Source organism: Salvelinus fontinalis, unplaced genomic scaffold, assembly GCF_029448725.1.
Source record: "Salvelinus fontinalis isolate EN_2023a unplaced genomic scaffold, ASM2944872v1 scaffold_0213, whole genome shotgun sequence".
NCBI classification, from domain to species: domain Eukaryota; kingdom Metazoa; phylum Chordata; class Actinopteri; order Salmoniformes; family Salmonidae; genus Salvelinus; species Salvelinus fontinalis.
Genome location: NW_026600422.1, coordinates 150540 through 172802, shown reverse-complemented (window position 1 = coordinate 172802; position 22263 = coordinate 150540). Strand labels below are relative to the sequence as shown.

Here is a 22263-nt window from a genome sequence, read left to right as displayed (position 1 = left end):
TACTATCGGTCTATGTAGTAGTAATAACAGATACTATCGGTCTATGTAGTAATAATAACAGATACTATCGGTCTATGTAGTAGTAATAACAGATACTATCGGTCTATGTAGTAATAATAACAGATACTATCGGTCTATGTAGTAGTAATAACAGATACTATCGGTCTATGTAGTAGTAATAACAGATACTATCGGTCTATGTAGTAGTAATAACAGATACTATCGGTCTATGTAGTAATAATAACAGCCCTGATACTATCGGTCTATGTAGTAATAATAACAGATACTATCGGTCTATGTAGTAATAATAACAGATACTATCGGTCTATGTAGTAATAATAACAGATACTATCGGTCTATGTAGTAGTAATAACAGCCCTGATACTATCGGTCTATGTAGTAATAATAACAGATACTATCGGTCTATGTAGTAGTAATAACAGATACTATCTGTCTATGTAGTAATAATAACAGATACTATCGGTCTATGTAGTAATAATAACAGATACTATCGGTCTATGTAGTAATAATAACAGATACTATCGGTCTATGTAGTAATAATAACAGATACTATCGGTCTATGTAGTAATAACAGCCCTGATACTATCGGTCTATGTAGTAATAATAACAGATACTATCGGTCTATGTAGTAATAATAACAGCCCTGATACTATCGGTCTATGTAGTAGTAATAACAGATACTATCGGTCTATGTAGTAATAATAACAGATACTATCGGTCTATGTAGTAGTAATAACAGATACTATCGGTCTATGTAGTAATAATAACAGATACTATCGGTCTATGTAGTAATAATAACAGATACTATCGGTCTATGTAGTAGTAATAACAGATACTATCGGTCTATGTAGTAATAATAACAGATACTATCGGTCTATGTAGTAGTAATAACAGATACTATCGGTCTATGTAGTAATAATAACAGATACTATCGGTCTATGTAGTAGTAATAACAGATACTATCGGTCTATGTAGTAGTAATAACAGATACTATCGGTCTATGTAGTAGTAATAACAGATACTATCGGTCTATGTAGTAATAATAACAGATACTATCGGTCTATGTAGTAGTAATAACAGCCCTGATACTATCGGTCTATGTAGTAATAATAACAGATACTATCGGTCTATGTAGTAATAACAGATACTATCGGTCTATGTAGTAGTAATAACAGATACTATCGGTCTATGTAGTAATAACAGATACTATCGGTCTATGTAGTAATAACAGCCCTGATACTATCGGTCTATGTAGTAATAATAACAGATACTATCGGTCTATGTAGTAGTAATAACAGATACTATCGGTCTATGTAGTAGTAATAACAGATACTATCGGTCTATGTAGTAGTAATAACAGATACTATCGGTCTATGTAGTAATAATAACAGCCCTGATACTATCGGTCTATGTAGTAATAATAACAGATACTATCGGTCTATGTAGTAATAATAACAGATACTATCGGTCTATGTAGTAATAATAACAGATACTATCGGTCTATGTAGTAGTAATAACAGACCTGATACTATCGGTCTATGTAGTAATAATAACAGATACTATCGGTCTATGTGGTAGTAATAACAGATACTATCGGTCTATGTAGTAATAATAACAGATACTATCGGTCTATGTAGTAATAATAACAGATACTATCGGTCTATGTAGTAATAATAACAGATACTATCGGTCTATGTAGTAGTAATAACAGATACTATCGGTCTATGTAGTAATAATAACAGATACTATCGGTCTATGTAGTAGTAATAACAGATACTATCGGTCTATGTAGTAGTAATAACAGATACTATCGGTCTATGTAGTAATAATAACAGATACTATCGGTCTATGTAGTAATAATAACAGATACTATCGGTCTATGTAGTAATAATAACAGATACTATCGGTCTATGTAGTAGTAATAACAGATACTATCAGTCTATGTAGTAGTAATAACAGATACTATCGGTCTATGTAGTAGTAATAACAGCCCTGATACTATCGGTCTATGTAGTAATAATAACAGATACTATCGGTCTATGTAGTAATAATAACAGATACTATCGGTCTATGTAGTAGTAATAACAGATACTATCGGTCTATGTAGTAATAATAACAGATACTATCGGTCTATGTAGTAATAATAACAGATACTATCGGTCTATGTAGTAGTAATAACAGATACTATCGGTCTATGTAGTAATAACAACAGATACTATCGGTCTATGTAGTAATAACAGATACTATCGGTCTATGTAGTAATAACAGATACTATCGGTCTATGTAGTAGTAATAACAGATACTATCGGTCTATGTAGTAGTAATAACAGCCCTGATACTATCGGTCTATGTAGTAATAATAACAGATACTATCGGTCTATGTAGTAATAATAACAGATACTATCGGTCTATGTAGTAGTAATAACAGATACTATCGGTCTATGTAGTAATAATAACAGATACTATCGGTCTATGTAGTAATAACAGATACTATCGGTCTATGTAGTAGTAATAACAGATACTATCGGTCTATGTAGTAATAATAACAGATACTATCGGTCTATGTAGTAATAATAACAGATACTATCGGTCTATGTAGTAGTAATAACAGATACTATCGGTCTATGTAGTAATAATAACAGATACTATCGGTCTATGTAGTAATAACAGATACTATCGGTCTATGTAGTAGTAATAACAGATACTATCGGTCTATGTAGTAGTAATAACAGATACTATCGGTCTATGTAGTAATAATAACAGATACTATCGGTCTATGTAGTAATAATAACAGCCCTGATACTATCGGTCTATGTAGTAATAATAACAGATACTATCGGTCTATGTAGTAATAATAACAGATACTATCGGTCTATGTAGTAATAATAACAGATACTATCGGTCTATGTAGTAGTAATAACAGCCCTGATACTATCGGTCTATGTAGTAATAATAACAGATACTATCGGTCTATGTAGTAGTAATAACAGATACTATCTGTCTATGTAGTAATAATAACAGATACTATCGGTCTATGTAGTAATAATAACAGATACTATCGGTCTATGTAGTAATAATAACAGATACTATCGGTCTATGTAGTAATAATAACAGATACTATCGGTCTATGTAGTAATAACAGCCCTGATACTATCGGTCTATGTAGTAATAATAACAGATACTATCGGTCTATGTAGTAATAATAACAGCCCTGATACTATCGGTCTATGTAGTAGTAATAACAGATACTATCGGTCTATGTAGTAATAATAACAGATACTATCGGTCTATGTAGTAGTAATAACAGATACTATCGGTCTATGTAGTAATAATAACAGATACTATCGGTCTATGTAGTAATAATAACAGATACTATCGGTCTATGTAGTAGTAATAACAGATACTATCGGTCTATGTAGTAATAATAACAGATACTATCGGTCTATGTAGTAGTAATAACAGATACTATCGGTCTATGTAGTAATAATAACAGATACTATCGGTCTATGTAGTAGTAATAACAGATACTATCGGTCTATGTAGTAGTAATAACAGATACTATCGGTCTATGTAGTAATAATAACAGATACTATCGGTCTATGTAGTAGTAATAACAGCCCTGATACTATCGGTCTATGTAGTAATAATAACAGATACTATCGGTCTATGTAGTAATAACAGATACTATCGGTCTATGTAGTAGTAATAACAGATACTATCGGTCTATGTAGTAATAACAGATACTATCGGTCTATGTAGTAATAACAGCCCTGATACTATCGGTCTATGTAGTAATAATAACAGATACTATCGGTCTATGTAGTAGTAATAACAGATACTATCGGTCTATGTAGTAGTAATAACAGATACTATCGGTCTATGTAGTAGTAATAACAGATACTATCGGTCTATGTAGTAATAATAACAGCCCTGATACTATCGGTCTATGTAGTAATAATAACAGATACTATCGGTCTATGTAGTAATAATAACAGATACTATCGGTCTATGTAGTAATAATAACAGATACTATCGGTCTATGTAGTAGTAATAACAGACCTGATACTATCGGTCTATGTAGTAATAATAACAGATACTATCGGTCTATGTGGTAGTAATAACAGATACTATCGGTCTATGTAGTAATAATAACAGATACTATCGGTCTATGTAGTAATAATAACAGATACTATCGGTCTATGTAGTAATAATAACAGATACTATCGGTCTATGTAGTAGTAATAACAGATACTATCGGTCTATGTAGTAATAATAACAGATACTATCGGTCTATGTAGTAGTAATAACAGATACTATCGGTCTATGTAGTAGTAATAACAGATACTATCGGTCTATGTAGTAATAATAACAGATACTATCGGTCTATGTAGTAATAATAACAGATACTATCGGTCTATGTAGTAATAATAACAGATACTATCGGTCTATGTAGTAGTAATAACAGATACTATCAGTCTATGTAGTAGTAATAACAGATACTATCGGTCTATGTAGTAGTAATAACAGCCCTGATACTATCGGTCTATGTAGTAATAATAACAGATACTATCGGTCTATGTAGTAATAATAACAGATACTATCGGTCTATGTAGTAGTAATAACAGATACTATCGGTCTATGTAGTAATAATAACAGATACTATCGGTCTATGTAGTAATAATAACAGATACTATCGGTCTATGTAGTAGTAATAACAGATACTATCGGTCTATGTAGTAATAACAACAGATACTATCGGTCTATGTAGTAATAACAGATACTATCGGTCTATGTAGTAATAACAGATACTATCGGTCTATGTAGTAGTAATAACAGATACTATCGGTCTATGTAGTAGTAATAACAGCCCTGATACTATCGGTCTATGTAGTAATAATAACAGATACTATCGGTCTATGTAGTAATAATAACAGATACTATCGGTCTATGTAGTAGTAATAACAGATACTATCGGTCTATGTAGTAATAATAACAGATACTATCGGTCTATGTAGTAATAACAGATACTATCGGTCTATGTAGTAGTAATAACAGATACTATCGGTCTATGTAGTAATAATAACAGATACTATCGGTCTATGTAGTAATAATAACAGATACTATCGGTCTATGTAGTAGTAATAACAGATACTATCGGTCTATGTAGTAATAATAACAGATACTATCGGTCTATGTAGTAATAACAGATACTATCGGTCTATGTAGTAGTAATAACAGATACTATCGGTCTATGTAGTAGTAATAACAGATACTATCGGTCTATGTAGTAATAATAACAGATACTATCGGTCTATGTAGTAATAATAACAGATACTATCGGTCTATGTAGTAATAATAACAGATACTATCGGTCTATGTAGTAGTAATAACAGATACTATCGGTCTATGTAGTAATAACAGATACTATCGGTCTATGTAGTAATAATAACAGATACTATCGGTCTATGTAGTAATAATAACAGATACTATCGGTCTATGTAGTAGTAATAACAGATACTATCGGTCTATGTAGTAATAATAACAGATACTATCGGTCTATGTAGTAGTAATAACAGATACTATCGGTCTATGTAGTAGTAATAACAGATACTATCGGTCTATGTAGTAGTAATAACAGATACTATCGGTCTATGTAGTAATAATAACAGATACTATCGGTCTATGTAGTAGTAATAACAGATACTATCGGTCTATGTAGTAGTAATAACAGCCCTGATACTATCGGTCTATGTAGTAATAATAACAGATACTATCGGTCTATGTAGTAGTAATAACAGACCTGATACTATCGGTCTATGTAGTAATAATAACAGATACTATCGGTCTATGTAGTAGTAATAACAGCCCTGATACTATCGGTCTATGTAGTAGTAATAACAGATACTATCGGTCTATGTAGTAGTAATAACAGCCCTGATACTATCGGTCTATGTAGTAATAATAACAGATACTATCGGTCTATGTAGTAATAATAACAGATACTATCGGTCTATGTAGTAATAATAACAGATACTATCGGTCTATGTAGTAATAATAACAGATACTATCGGTCTATGTAGTAATAATAACAGATACTATCGGTCTATGTAGTAGTAATAACAGATACTATCGGTCTATGTAGTAATAACAGATACTATCGGTCTATGTAGTAATAATAACAGATACTATCGGTCTATGGAGTAATAATAACAGATACTATCGGTCTATGTAGTAATAACAGATACTATCGGTCTATGTAGTAATAATAACAGATACTATCGGTCTATGTAGTAATAACAGATACTATCGGTCTATGTAGTAGTAATAACAGATACTATCGGTCTATGTAGTAATAATAACAGATACTATCGGTCTATGTAGTAGTAATAACAGATACTATCGGTCTATGTAGTAATAACAGATACTATCGGTCTATGTAGTAATAATAACAGATACTATCGGTCTATGTAGTAGTAATAACAGATACTATCGGTCTATGTAGTAATAATAACAGATACTATCGGTCTATGTAGTAATAATAACAGATACTATCGGTCTATGTAGTAATAATAACAGATACTATCGGTCTATGTAGTAGTAATAACAGATACTATCGGTCTATGTAGTAATAATAACAGATACTATCGGTCTATGTAGTAGTAATAACAGATACTATCGGTCTATGTAGTAATAACAGATACTATCGGTCTATGTAGTAATAATAACAGATACTATCGGTCTATGTAGTAATAATAACAGATACTATCGGTCTATGTAGTAGTAATAACAGATACTATCGGTCTATGTAGTAATAATAACAGATACTATCGGTCTATGTAGTAATAATAACAGATACTATCGGTCTATGTAGTAATAATAACAGATACTATCGGTCTATGTAGTAATAACAGATACTATCGGTCTATGTAGTAATAATAACAGATACTATCGGTCTATGTAGTAGTAATAACAGATACTATCGGTCTATGTAGTAGTAATAACAGATACTATCGGTCTATGTAGTAGTAATAACAGATACTATCGGTCTATGTAGTAGTAATAACAGCCCAGATACTATCGGTCTATGTAGTAATAACAGATACTATCGGTCTATGTAGTAGTAATAACAGCCCAGATACTATCGGTCTATGTAGTAATAACAGATACTATCGGTCTATGTAGTAATAATAACAGCCCTGATACTATCGGTCTATGTAGTAATAATAACAGATACTATCGGTCTATGTAGTAATAACAGATACTATCGGTCTATGTAGTAATAATAACAGATACTATCGGTCTATGTAGTAGTAATAACAGATACTATCGGTCTATGTAGTAGTAATAACAGATACTATCGGTCTATGTAGTAGTAATAACAGATACTATCGGTCTATGTAGTAATAATAACAGATACTATCGGTCTATGTAGTAATAATAACAGATACTATCGGTCTATGTAGTAGTAATAACAGATACTATCGGTCTATGTAGTAATAACAGATACTATCGGTCTATGTAGTAATAATAACAGATACTATCGGTCTATGTAGTAATAATAACAGATACTATCGGTCTATGTAGTAATAATAACAGATACTATGTCTGTTGTTTCCTGGCTGTGAAGGCCAGGCTGTCTGTCTGCCTGTCTGTTGTTTCCTGGCTGTGAAGGCCTGTCTGCCTGTCTGTTGTTTCTGGGCTGTGAAGACCTGTCTGCCTGTCTGTTGTTTCTGGGCTGTGAAGGCCTGTCTGCCTGTCTGTTGTTTCCTGGCTGTGAAGGCCTGTCTGCCTGTCTGTTGTTTCTGGGCTGTGAAGGCCTGTCTGCCTGTCTGTTGTTTCCTGGCTGTGAAGGCCAGGCTGTCTGTCTGCCTGTCTGTTGTTTCCGGGCTGTCTGTCTGCCTGTCTGCCTGTCTGTTGTTTCCTGGCTGTGAAGGCCAGGCCGCCTGTCTGTCTGTTGTTTCCGGGCTGGGAAGGCCAGGCCGCCTGTCTGTCTGTCTGTCTGTCTGTCTGTTGTTTCCGGGCTGGGAAGGCCAGGCCGTCTGTCTGTCTGTCTGTCTGCCTGTCTGTTGTTTCCTGGCTGTGAAGGCCAGGCCGCCTGTCTGTCTGTTGTTTCCGGGCTGGGAAGGCCAGGCCGTCTGTCTGTCTGTCTGTCTGTTGTTTCCGGGCTGGGAAGGCCAGGCCGTCTGTCTGTCTGTCTGCCTGTCTGTTGTTTCCGGGCTGGGAAGGCCAGGCCGTCTGTCTGTCTGCCTGTCTGTCTGCCTGTCTGTTGTTTCCGGGCTGGGAAGGCCAGGCCGTCTGTCTGTCTGCCTGTCTGTCTGTCTGTCTGCCTGTCTGTTGTTTCCGGGCTGTGCAGGCCAGGCCGCCTGTCTGTCTGTTGTTTCCGGGCTGTGCAGGCCAGGCCGTCTGTCTGTCTGCCTGTCTGTCTGCCTGTCTGTTGTTTCCGGGCTGGGAAGGCCAGGCCGTCTGTCTGTCTGCCTGTCTGTCTGTCTGTCTGCCTGTCTGTTGTTTCCGGGCTGTGCAGGCCAGGCCGCCTGTCTGTCTGTTGTTTCCGGGCTGGGAAGGCCAGGCCGTCTGTCTGTCTGTCTGTCTGTCTGTCTGCCTGTCTGTTGTTTCCGGGCTGTGCAGGCCAGGCTGTCTGCCTGTCTGTCTGTTGTTTCCGGGCTGTGCAGGCCAGGCTGTCTGTCTGCCTGTCTGTTGTTCCCGGGCTGTGCAGGCCGCAGCTGTTCGCTCGCTGGCAGCTGGTAAGGAATGGAGGTCATAACAGAACACACCCGTGGGAAGGGCACGAGGCTCAACTCTGTCTCTGCTCACCAAACCACTGCCTTTATTTAGGTCAGCAGCGGGAACTTGAGGATGTATAGAGGCAGACAGGCAGACAGATAGAATAGTAATGGCTATAAAGCAGCTTGTATGCACTCGGGCTCCCGAGTGGCGCGGCGGTCTAAGGCACTCAGTGCTAGAGGCGTCACTACAGACACCCTGGTTCAAATCCAGGCTGTATCACAACCCAACTGTGATTGGGAGTCCCATAGGGTGGCGTACAATTGGCCCAGTGTCGTCCAGGTGTAGGCCTGTCGTTGTAAATAAACATTTGTTCTTAAAACTGACGTGCCTAGTTAAATAAAGTTTCATTAAAAAAAAATTGATGCATTTAGGCCTAGGATATTAACCTGCCGCACATGGGTGTCCTACAGATGTAGCATCTTAATTTGAGGCAAAATAATCATGCAGCAACAGAAGATGTGAATTATTATGTGGATATATAACCAATGGACATGTTTTGTAGAGGTTCATACATGTTTCGTTAGTGTAAGTCTGACATTTTAAAATTAAAATTACAAACTTTAGAAGCCTTTTGCAACCTTGAATATACTACTATTTTACATTTCCTGCAGTGCAGGAAGATTCTCAGCAACAAAATAGTGATCAAATTAAGATTCCTACATCTGTATGTAGGGCTATATCTAGGATATTAACCCGCTGTGCATTGACCTCCTACAGGACTAGATCTAGGATAGAATGTGATACAGGGTAGAATGTGATTTAGGGTAGAATGTGATACAGGATAGAATGTGATACAGGATAGAATGTGATATAGGATAGAATGTGATATAGGATAGAATGTGATACAGGGTAGAATGTGATACAGGGTAGAATGTGATACAGGATAGAATGTGATACAGGGTAGAATGTGATATAGGATAGAATGTGATACACGGTAGAATGTGATACACGGTAGATTGTGATATAGAGTAGAATGTGATACAGGGTAGAATGTGATACACGGTAGATTGTGATATAGGGTAGAATGTGATACACGGTAGAATGTGATACACGGTAGATTGTGATATAGGGTAGAATGTGATACAGGGTAGAATGTGATACAGGGTAGAATGTGATACACGATAGATTGTGATACACGATAGATTGTGATACAGGGTAGAATGTGATACAGGGTAGAATGTGATACAGGGTAGAATGTGATACACGGTAGAATGTGATACACGGTAGATTGTGATATAGGGTAGAATGTGATACACGATAGAATGTGATACACGATAGATTGTGATACAGGGTAGAATGTGATACAGGGTAGAATGTGATACACGGTAGAATGTGATACAGGATAGAATTTGATACAGGATAGAATTTGATACAGGGTAGAATGTGATACAGGACAGAATGTGATACAGTGTAGAATGTGATACAGGATAGAATTTGATACAGGGTAGAATGTGATACAGGACAGAATGTGATACAGTGTAGAATGTGATACAGGATAGAATGTGATACAGGACAGAATGTGATACACGGTAGATTGTGATACAGGATAGAATGTGATACAGGGTAGAATGTGATATAGGATAGAATCCATTGTGAATTAATACTTTGATAGAGGCTATACTGGGCCTAGTGAATAGGTCTACAATAATAAATATGGACTTATTAAACAGACTCAGCATCTGAATGGGCAGGGAGTTCACCTGCAAATACTCATGATGAATCTATGCAATAAGTCAATTGATTCATTAAAAAGCCTTTCATCCTGGGTGTGTGCGTGTGTGTGTGTTTGTGTGAGTGTGTGCGCGTGCGTGTGTTTTGTGTGTGTGTGTGGACCGACACTACAGCAGAACCGGGGAGGGGCGTAGCAGCACTGCAGCGCTCTGCTCAAGAGGGAGAGCGAGAGCTGTCTACGGTAATGTTCCATACGCCCTCTCCGCCCCTGCTGCTCGAGAGGGAGAGCGAGAGCTGTCTACGGTAATGTTCCATACGCCCTCTCCGCCCCTGCTGCTCGAGAGACAGGTGGTCGGGACACATGCCTTCATCCTCGAGCGCTCCCCGGTTAAAATAAGAAAACAAATCGGTTGACAAGACAGCGGTGGGACTGCTGTCGGGAGGCAAGCGCGTCCCCGATGGAATTGGAGCCGGTGACCTCCGCGCAGCGAGCACCGGGCAGAGGAGAGAGAGGGGAAAGCAAGTTGGCGAGAGAATCTCACCGATTTACGTTTACATTTCTCACCATGACTATTGCGCTGGCTGCTTTTCCGCCACAGCGGAGGGGATTGTTATTCACTTACAGAAGGAAGAAACACACAAACCTCTGAGGCAAACCGTAGAGCGAGCATTACCGGGAATTTCCTTTTGTTCCATTATTCGTTTGGATCCTAATAGCTGGTGGAAGTTGTCTCGTGAGGGTTATGATGGCTTCGGGTACCGGTAAAGCCCCGCAGCTCCCCGGCCCAGGCTCCGGTAGCCTTAACGGGACTGCAGCAGACTTACCGAACATAGAACAGGAGCTGTATGATTATCAGATGCATGGCAAGATGTGCAAGAAGATAGCTCAGCTAACCAAGGTATGAGACAGGGGAGATAACCAAGGTATGAGACAGGGGAGATAACCAAGTTATGAGACAGGGGAGATAACCAAGGTATGAGACAGGGGAGATAGAAGATATAGCTCAGATAACCAAGGTATGAGACAGATAAAAGGTAAGACTGGACAGAGAGAGAGATAAAGATAGCTCAGCTAGGTAAGACTGGACAGAGAGAGAGATAAAGATAGCTCAGCTAGGTAAGACTGGACAGAGAGATAGATAAAGAGATAGCTCAGCTAGGTAAGACTGGATAGAGAGATAGATAAAGATAACTCAGCTAGGTAAGACTGGATAGAGAGATAGATAAAGATAACTCAGCTAGGTAAGACTGGACAGAGAGATAGATAAAGATAGCTCAGCTAGGTAAGACTGGATAGAGAGATATATAAAGATAGCTCAGTAAGGTAAGACTGGACAGAGAGATAGCTCAGCTAGGTAAGACTGGACAGAGAGATAGATAAAGATAGCTCAGCTAGGTAAGACTGGATAGAGAGATATATAAAGATAGCTCAGTAAGGTAAGACTGGACAGAGAGATAGTTCAGCTAGGTAAGACTGGACAGAGAGATAGATAAAGATAGCTCAGTTAGGTAAGACTGGATAGAGAGAGAGATAAAGATAGCTCAGTAAGGTAAGACTGGACAGAGAGATAGTTCAGCTAGGTAAGACTGGACAGAGAGATAGATAAAGATAGCTCAGTTAGGTAAGACTGGATAGAGAGAGAGATAAAGACAGCTCAGCTAGGTAAGACTGGATAGAGAGAGAGATAAAGATAACTCCGTTAGGTAAGACTGGACAGAGAGATAGATAAAGATAGCTCAGCTAGGTAAGACTGGATAGAGAGATAGATAAAGATAGCTCAGCTAGGTAAGACTGGATAGAGAGAGAGATAAAGATAGCTCAGCTAGGTAAGACTGGACAGAGAGATAGATAAAGATAGCTCAGCTAGGTAAGACTGGACAGAGAGATAGATAAAGATAGCTCAGTTAGGTAAGACTGGACAGAGAGATATATAAAGATAGCTCAGCTAGGTAAGACTGGACAGAGAGAGAGATAAAGATAGCTCAGCTAGGTAAGACTGGATAGAGAGAGAGATAAAGATAGCTCAGCTAGGTAAGACTGGATAGAGAGAGAGATAAAGATAGCTCAGCTAGGTAAGACTGGACAGAGAGATAGATAAAGACAGCTCAGCCAGGTAAGACTGGACAGAGAGATAGTTCAGCTAGGTAAGACTGGACAGAGAGAGAGAGAAAGATAGCTCAGCTAGGTAAGACTGGATAGAGAGAGAGATAAAGATAGCTCAGTAAGGTAAGACTGGACAGAGAGATAGCTCAGTTAGGTAAGACTGGACAGAGAGATAGATAAAGATAACTCAGCTAGGTAAGACTGGACAGAGAGAGAGATAAAGATAGCTCAGCTAGGTAAGACTGGACAGAGAGAGAGATAAAGATAGCTCAGCCAGGTAAGACTGGACAGAGAGATAGATAAAGATACCTCAGCTAGGTAAGACTGGAGATAGAGAGATAAAGATAGCTCAGCTAGGTAAGACTGGACAGAGAGAGAGATAAAGATAGCTCAGCTAGGTAAGACTGGACAGAGAGAGAGATAAAGATAGCTCAGTCAGGGTAGTTGCCTGCTGCTCATGACAATGCTGTGATGGCTTCTCCATCTTCCCCCTGGCACGTCCACTCCCTCTGTGTGTAGATGACATTCAGTGTGTGTGTGTGTGTGTGTGTAGGTGACAATCAGTGTGTGTGTGTGTGTGTGTGTGTGTAGGTGAGTGGTGCCTGAAGTCTGACTGGTCAGCGTTTGTGTCTGTGTGTATTAGAATTGATGTTCATCAGCACTGGTAGGCTGGCCCTGTCTGTCTGTCTGTCTGTCTGTCTGCCTGTCTGTCTGTCTGCCTGTTTGTCTGCCTGTTTGTCTGTCTGCCTGTCTGCCTGTCTCTGTCTGCCTGCCTGTCTGTCTGCCTGTTTGTCTGCCTGTCTGTCTGTCTGCCTGTCTGTCTGTCTGCCTGTTTATCTGTCTGCCTGTCTGCCTGTTTGTCTGCATGCCTGCCTGCCTGCCTGTCTGTCTGTCGGTCCGCCTGTCTGCCTGTCTGCCTGTCGGTCTGCCTGCCTGTCGGTCCGCCTGTCTGTCTGTCTTCCTGTCTGCCTGTCTGCCTGTCTGTCTGCCTATTTTAAATGAAACATTATAAAGTCTTAATGAAGCCTTCCTGAACCCATTATAATACCTCTATAGATCCTTCATAGATCCCTCAGAACCAATGATCTCTTCTAAAAAGCCTGGGAGTAGTGATCCGTTCTCCTGGTGGAGTAGTGATCCGTTCTCCTGGTGGAGTAGTGATCCGTTCTCCTGGTGGAGTAGTGATCCGTTCTCCTGGTGGAGTAGTGATCCGTTCTCCTGGTGGAGTAGTGATCCGTTCTCCTGGTGGAGTAGTGATCCGTTTTCCTGGTGGAGTAGTGATCCGTTCTCCTGGTGGAGTAGTGATCCGTTTTCCTGGTGGAGTAGTGATCCGTTTTCCTGGTGGAGTAGTGATCCGTTCTCCTGGTGGAGTAGTGATCCGTTCTCCTGGTGGAGTAGTGATCCGTTCTCCTGGTGGAGTAGTGATCCGTTCTCCTGGTGGAGTAGTGATCCGTTCTCCTGGTGGAGTAGCGATCCGTTCTCCTGGTGGAGTAGTGATCCATTCTCCTGGTGGAGTAGTGATCCGTTCTCCTGGTGGAGTAGCGATCCGTTCTCCTGGTGGAGTAGTGATCCATTCTCCTGGTGGAGTAGTGATCCGTTCTCCTGGTGGAGTAGCGATCCGTTCTCCTGGTGGAGTAGTGATCCATTCTCCTGGTGGAGTAGTGATCCGTTCTCCTGGTGCAGGAAACAAGCACTGCTGTTTCTATTGGCTGATAGTGTTGGTGTTAGAAGGTCTGTTTCTATTGGCTGATAGTGTTGGTGTTAGAAGGTCTGTTTCTATTGGCTGATAGTGTTGGTGTTAGAAGGTCTGTTTCTATTGGCTGATAGTGTTGTTATTAGAAGGTGGTGGTCTGTTTCTATTGGCTGATAGTGTTGGTGTTAGAAGGTCTGTTTCTATTGGCTGATAGTGTTGGTGTTAGAAGGTCTGTTTCTATTGGCTGATAGTGTTGGTGTTAGAAGGTCTGTTTCTATTGGCTGATAGTGTTGGTGTTAGAAGGTCTGTTTCTATTGGCTGATAGTGTTGTTATTAGAAGGTCTGTTTCTATTGGTTGATAGTGTTGCTGTTAGAAGGTCTGTTTCTATTGGCTGATAGTGTTGCTGTTAGAAGGTGGTGGTCTGTTTCTATTGGCTGATAGTGTTGCTATTAGAAGGTCTGTTTCTATTGGCTGATAATGTTGCTATTAGAAGGTGTTGGTCTGTTTCTATTGGCTGATAGTGTTGCTATTAGATGGTGTTTGGGTCCATGTTATACGGTATGAAGGAGGACAGAGAGCCTGGTAGGTGACCTAATACTACAGAAGGTCCATGTTATACGGTATGAAGGAGGACAGAGAGCCTGGTAGGTGACCTAATACTACAGAAGGTGTTTGGGTCCATGTTATACGGTATGAAGGAGGACAGAGAGCCTGGTAGGTGACCTAATACTACAGAAGGTGTTTGGGTCCATGTTATACGGTATGAAGGAGGACAGAGAGCCTGGTAGGTGACCTAAGACCTAATACTACCGATGGTATTTGGGTCCATGTTAGTGGACGTTAGTTATTGGGTAATAGTGTCTAGGCTGGCTTCACTAAAGCCTCTGAGAGGGGGGGGGGGGGGGGGGGGGGGGGGGTGAGAGGGGGGGGGGGGTGAGAGGGGTGACACGCGCGGAATGTCTGACAGTGCTGTGCCAGCCGTGCACCGCAGACAGAGAGGCGTCACCATAAAATCTGCCTCGCTTGTACACACACACACACACACACACACACACACACACACACACACACACACACACACACACACACACACACACACACACACACACACACACACACACACACACACACACACACACACACACACACACACACACACACACACACACACACACACACACACACACACACACACCCCTCCCTCCCTCCCTCCCTCCGCTCCAGAGGGTAAGTGAGTCGTCCGGGTCAGTTCTAGTCTCTGATAACACTGGGAGGACACTGTAGATATACTACAGACATCCTGAAGGACTTCTAGTAACGAGCGATTATAAAACATACGGCAACTGATTGATCAATATGTATTCTTGAACCTGAATATGGATCTCCTTCCTCTCGTCTTCCTCTCGTCCTCCCCTCTGTTTAATCAAAACGTCAGGTGATATATTCTCTGAACACTAAGAATGAAGAGCAGGAGGCGGCCCTTCAGACCGTCAGCCACGCCCGCCAGGAAGAGCTGAGGCGGGTTACCACGGAGACGTGTACCGAGGGGGAGGAGTCGGTAGTGCTTAGGACACGCCTCTCAGAGCTGCAGGAAACTCTTGCTCAGGTACCACGTCTGTCCGTCCAACATGTCCATCTATCACCCAGTCTGTTCCAGTGTGGATCTCCACATGTTAAACTAACTGTGTGTGTCTCTACACCTCCAGGTTCAGGCAGACTATGAGAACTACCGTGTCCAGGCAGAGGAGAGGGATCGTGGGGTAGAGGCAGAGCTGAGGAGGGACTATGAGGAAAAGCTCCAGGCTCTGGAGCTGGAGAGACAAGAGGCCCAGGCCCAACTCAACACGGCCCACGACGAGAGCCTCCGGCTGGGGAGAGAACTGGAGACGGCTGGGGAGGCAGCACAGTGCCTGGAGGTCCAATGTGACGAACTACGGAGGAAAGGAGAAGAGGAGCGAGGGAAGGGGAAGGAGGAGGAGACAGAGAGAATGCTACTCCTCTCGGAGGAGGTGAAGACTCTGAGGAAAGGGAAGGAGCAAGCGGAGGAAGAGAGGGAGAGAGCAGTGAGAGAGGAGAGGGAGAGAGCAGTGAGAGAGGAGAGGGAGAGAGCAGTGAGAGAGGAGAGGGAGGAGTGGGAGAGGGAGAGAGCAGTGAGAGAGGAGAGGGAGAGAGCAGTGAGAGAGGAGAGGGAGAAGTGGGAGAGGGAGAGAGCAGTGAGAGAGGAGAGGGAGAAGTGGGAGAGGGAGAGAGCAGTGAGAGAGGAGAGGGAGAAGTGGGAGAGGCGGATGAAGGAGGTGACAGAGGAGAAGGAGGAGTTGAAGAGGAGCATGGAGGAGGCGTGCAGGGAGGAGAGACGGCAGTGGGAGGAGAGAGAGGAGGAGGAGAAGAGAGGGATGAGTACAGTACTGAGAGAGAGGGTGAGGAAGGCGGAGGGAGAGATGGAGGGCAGTCTGCAGCGACTCAACGAGAGCAAGAGACACGCTGCCAAACTACAGGACAGAATACAGGTACTCGCCCTAACCCGTAATCCTAACCTAACCCCTAAACCTAACTCTGAACCTAACCCCTAACCCTAATTCTAACCCTAACTCTAAACCTAACCCCTAAGCCTAATTCTAACCCTAACCCCTAGGCCTAATTCTAACCCTAACTCTAAACCTAACCCCTAGGCCTAATTCTAACCCTAACTCTGAACCTAACCCCTAATCCTAATTCTAACCCTAACTCTGAACCTAACCCCCAAGCCTAAAATAGCACTTTTCCTTGTGGGGAAAATGTCCTCCTTGTTTTGCTATCATTTTGATGACTCCTGGTACCCACAGTGATCGTCAAACCCCCCCCCCCCCACCACCACACACAGGCCCTGGATGAATAGAGAGTGATTCCTAGTCAAACCAACCCCCCCCCCCACACACACACACACACACACACACACACAGGCCCTGGATGAATAGAGAGTGATTCCTAGTCAAACCAAACAGACCCAACCCCCCCCCCCCCACACACACACACACAGGCCCTGGATGAATAGAGAGTGATTCCTAGCCAACCCAACCCCCCCCCCCCCCCACCACACACAGGCCCTGGATGAATAGAGAGTGATTCCTAGTCTTTATATAGCCAGTGATGCTGTCACATAGTTTCCTGTGTATTCATCCTTCCAGCCCTGCTGCTGGTGGTTTCCCTGTGTGAAACTCACCCTCTACTTCCTGTTTCCCTGTATGAACCTCACCCCCTACTTCCTGTTTCCCTGTGTGAACCTCACCCTCTACTTCCTGTTTCACGGTGTGAACCCCACCCTCTACTTCCTGTTTCCCTGTGTGAACCCCACCCTCTACTTCCTGTTTCCCTGTGTGAACCCCACCCTCTACTTCCTGTTTCCCCGTGTGAACCTCACCCTCTACTTCCTGTTTCCCTGTGTGAACCCCACCCTCTACTTCCTGTTTCCCTGTGTGAACCCCACCCTCTACTTCCTGTTTCACTGTGTGAACCTCACCCTCTACTTCCTGTTTCACTGTGTGAACCCCACCCTCTACTTCCTGTTTCACTGTGTGAACCCCACCCTCTACTTCCTGTTTCCCTGTGTGAACCCCACCCTCTACTTCCTGTTTCCCTGTGTGAACCCCACCCTCTACTTCCTGTTTCCCCATGTGAACCTCACCCTCTACCTCCTGTTTCCCTGTGTGAACCTCACCCTCTAACTCCTGTTTCCATGTGTGAACCTCACCTTATACTTCCTGTTTCCCTGTGTGGACCTCACCCTCTACTTCCTGTTTCCCTGTGTGAACCTCACCCTCTACCTCCTGTTTCCCTGTGTGAACCACACCCTCTACTTCCTGTTTCCCTGTGTGAACCTCACCCTCTACCTCCTGTTTCCATGTGTGAACCTCACCTTATACTTCCTGTTTCCCTGTGTGAACCTCACCCTCTACTTCCTGTTTCCCCGTGTGAACCTCACCCTCTACTTCCTGTTTCCCTGTGTGAACCTCACCCTCTACTTCCTGTTTCCCTGTGTGAACCTCACCCTCTACTTCCTGTTTCCCTGTGTGAACCTCACCCTCTACTTCCTGTTTCCCTGTGTGAACATCACCCTCTACTTCCTGTTTCCCTGTGTGAACCTCACCCTCTACTTCCTGTTTCCCTGTGTGAACCTCACCCTCTACTTCCTGTTTCCCTGTGTGAACCTCACCCTCTACTTCCTGTTTCCCTGTGTGAACATCACCCTCTACTTCCTGTTTCCCTGTGTGAACCTCACCCTCTACTTCCTGTTTCCCTGTGTGAACCTCACCCTCTACTTCCTGTTTCCCTGTGTGAACCTCACCCTCTACTTCCTGTTTCCCTGTGTGAACCTCACCCTCTACTTCCTGTTTCCCTGTGTGAACCTCACCCTCTACATCCTGTTTCCCTGTGTGAACCTCACTCTCTACTTCCTGTTTCCCTGTGTGAACCTCACTCTCTACTTCCTGTTTCCCTGTGTGAACCTCACCCTCTACTTCCTGTTTCCCTGTGTGAACCTCACCCTCTACTTCCTGTTTCCCTGTGTGAACCTCACCCTCTACATCCGGTTTCCCTGTGTGAACCTCACTCTCTACTTCCTGTTTCCCTGTGTGAACCTCACTCTCTACTTCCTGTTTCCCTGTGTGAACCTCACCCTCTACTTCCTGTTTCCCTGTGTGAACCTCACTCTCTACTTCCCGTTTCCGTGTGTGAACCTCACCCTCTACTTCCTGTTTCCCTGTGTAAACCTCACCCTCTACTTCCCGTTTCCCTGTGTGAACCTCACCCTCTACGTCCTGTTTCCCTGTGTGAACCTCACTCTCTACTTCCTGTTTCCCTGTGTGAATCTCACACTCTACTTCCTGTTTCTCTGTGTGAACCTCACCCTCTACTTCCTGTTTCCCTGTGTGAACCTCACCCTCTACGTCCTGTTTCCCTGTGTGAACCTCACCCTCTACTTCCTGTTTCCCTGTGTGAACCTCACTCTCTACTTCCTACCATCTCTCTCTCTCTAGGACCTGGAGGAGGAGTTGGAGTCGGGGAGGAGGCGTGTCTCGGAGGCAGAGGGTGGGGCTAAGAGGGCATGGGAGGAGTTAGTCGTGGCCAAAGAGAGACTACTGCTGCAGGAGGAGGAGCTGCAGAGCAAATCAGGTAATCAATCAACCAATCAATCAATAAATACATTAATACATAAATACATTAATAAAACAATCTAAGAATCAATTCATCAATTAATCAATTAATACATCAATAGATTAATAAAACAATCTATGAATCAATCAACCAATTAATCAATTATTCACTCAATCAATCAACCAATCACTCAATCTATTAATCAATAAATCAATCAACCAACCATTCAATAATCAATCAATCAATAAAGGAGTTTAAAATGTAATGTAAATGTAATGTGTATGTCCTTCTGTGAACGTATTTGTGCATTCCGCGTGTGTGTGTGTGTGTGTGTGTGTGTCAGAGGAGCTGCTGAGTCGGTGTGTGTGTGAGGGGTGTGTGTGTGTGAACGTGGAGGAGTTGAAAGGTCAGGTGAACAAACTGCAGAGCAGGAACAGAGAGCTGGAGTTACAGAGCAGAAACCACGACCACGCCAGGCAGATACGCCAGGTACACACACACACACACACACACACACACACACACACACACACACACACACACACACACAAACTTTGAATGAAACCCAGTAATGTGACAACATTCTGACTGTGTGTGTGTGTGTGTGTGCGTGTGTGTGTCCAGCATGCGGAGGCCCTGGCTAGTCTGCGTTCTGAGATGGTGAGGGCTCAGTCCGAGGAGCTCCGGAGAGAACGGAAACACGCAGAGGTGGAGAAGAAACAAATGCAGAAAGAGATGGAGGAAGAGAGAGACAAACTGCAGAAAGAAAGAGAAGAAGAGAGACACAGACTGCAGAAAGAAAGAGAAGAAGAGAGAGACAAACTGCAGAAAGAAAGAGAAGAAGAGAGAGAACGCCTGCAGAAAGAAAGAGAAGAAGAGAGAGAACGCCTGCAGAAAGAAAGAGAAGAAGAGAGAGAACGCCTGCAGAAAGAGATAGAAGAGGTGAAAGGAAGAGTGACAACCCAGATGGAAGGAAACACGGAGCTAGTGGAGGAGGAGAGAGAGAGTCTGAACCAGGAGAAGAAGAAATTGGCAGAGCAGGCGGAAGTAGAGAGAAAGCGATTGAAGGATCAGGCAGAGGAGGAAAGAAAGCGATTGAAGGATCAGGTGAAGAGAGCGATTGAAGAGGTGATGAGGAAACATGCAGCTGAGATTCACGACGGCCAGGAAGCACTGAGGAGAAACCAAGAGGTAACACACGACGGAGACAGCTAGTCTGAGTCCCAGATAGAACCAGGAAGCACTGAGGAGAAACCAAGAGGTAACACACGACGGAGACAGCTAGTCTGAGTCCCAGATAGAACCAGGAAGCACTGAGGAGAAACCAAGAGGTAACACACGACGGAGACAGCTAGTCTGAGTCCCAGATAGAACCAGGAAGCACTGAGGAGAAACCAAGAGGTAACACACGACGGAGACAGCTAGTCTGAGTCCCAGATAGAACCAGGAAGCACTGAGGAGAAACCAAGAGGTAACACACGACGGAGACAGCTAGTCTGAGTCCCAGATAGAACCAGGAAGACATTACAGACAGCTAGTCTGACTGGGTCCCAGACAGAACCAGAAAGACATTACAGACAGCTAGTCTGACTGGGTCCCAGACAGAACCAGAAAGACATTACAGACAGCTCGTCTGAGTCCCAGACAGAACCAGGAAGACATTACAGACAGCTAGTCTGACTGGGTCCCAGACAGAACCAGGAAGACATTACAGACAGCTAGTCTGAGTCCCAGACAGAACCAGAAAGACATTACAGACAGCTAGTCTGAGTCCCAGACAGAACCAGAAAGACATTACAGACAGCTAGTCTGAGTCCCAGACAGAACCAGAAAGACATTACAGACAGCTAGTCTGACTGGGTCCCAGACAGAACCAGAAAGACATTACAGACAGCTAGTCTGACTGGGTCCCAGACAGAACCAGGAAGACATTACAGACAGCTAGTCTGACTGGGTCCCAGACAGAACCAGAAAGACATTACAGACAGCTAGTCTGACTGGGTCCCAGACAGAACCAGGAAGACATTACAGACAGCTAGTCTGACTGGGTCCCAGACAGAACCAGAAAGACATTACAGACAGCTAGTCTGACTGGGTCCCAGACAGAACCAGAAAGACATTACAGACAGCTAGTCTGACTGGGTCCCAGACAGAACCAGGAAGACATTACAGACAGCTAGTCTGACTGGGTCCCAGACAGAACCAGAAAGACATTACAGACAGCTAGTCTGACTTGGTCCCAGACAGAACCAGAAAGACATTACAGACAGCTAGTCTGACTGGGTCCCAGACAGAACCAGAAAGACATTACAGACAGCTAGTCTGACTGGGTCCCAGACAGAACCAGGAAGACATTACAGACAGCTAGTCTGAGTCCCAGACAGAACCAGAAAGACATTACAGACAGCTAGTCTGAGTCCCAGACAGAACCAGAAAGACATTACAGACAGCTAGTCTGACTGGGTCCCAGACAGAACCAGAAAGACATTACAGACAGCTAGTCTGACTGGGTCCCAGACAGAACCAGGAAGACATTACAGACAGCTAGTCTGAGTCCCAGACAGAACCAGAAAGACATTACAGACAGCTAGTCTGACTGGGTCCCAGACAGAACCAGGAAGACATTACAGACAGCTAGTCTGACTGGGTCCCAGACAGAACCAGGAAGACATTACAGACAGCTAGTCTGACTGGGTCCCAGACAGAACCAGAAAGACATTACAGACAGCTAGTCTGACTGGGTCCCAGACAGAACCAGAAAGACATTGCAGACAGCTAGTCTGAGTCCCAGACAGAACCAGAAAGACATTACAGACAGCTAGTCTGACTGGGTCCCAGACAGAACCAGAAGGACATTAC

General features: G+C 43.0%; 1 protein-coding gene across 1 annotated transcript in view; it reads left to right on the top strand.

Moving 5' to 3' along the window:
* Positions 1-10685: 10685 nt before the first annotated feature.
* LOC129844725 (trichohyalin-like) overlaps positions 10686-22263 on the top strand; it is a 33447-nt gene continuing 21869 nt past the window's right edge. Inside the window, exons 1-6 of the mRNA XM_055912778.1 lie at positions 10686-11375; positions 15710-15880; positions 15981-16781; positions 19287-19422; positions 19748-19893; positions 20029-20595. Coding sequence (XP_055768753.1) covers positions 11220-11375; positions 15710-15880; positions 15981-16781; positions 19287-19422; positions 19748-19893; positions 20029-20595 — 1977 coding nt within the window. The 5' untranslated portion in view covers positions 10686-11219. The remainder of the gene's footprint in view (positions 11376-15709; positions 15881-15980; positions 16782-19286; positions 19423-19747; positions 19894-20028; positions 20596-22263) is intronic.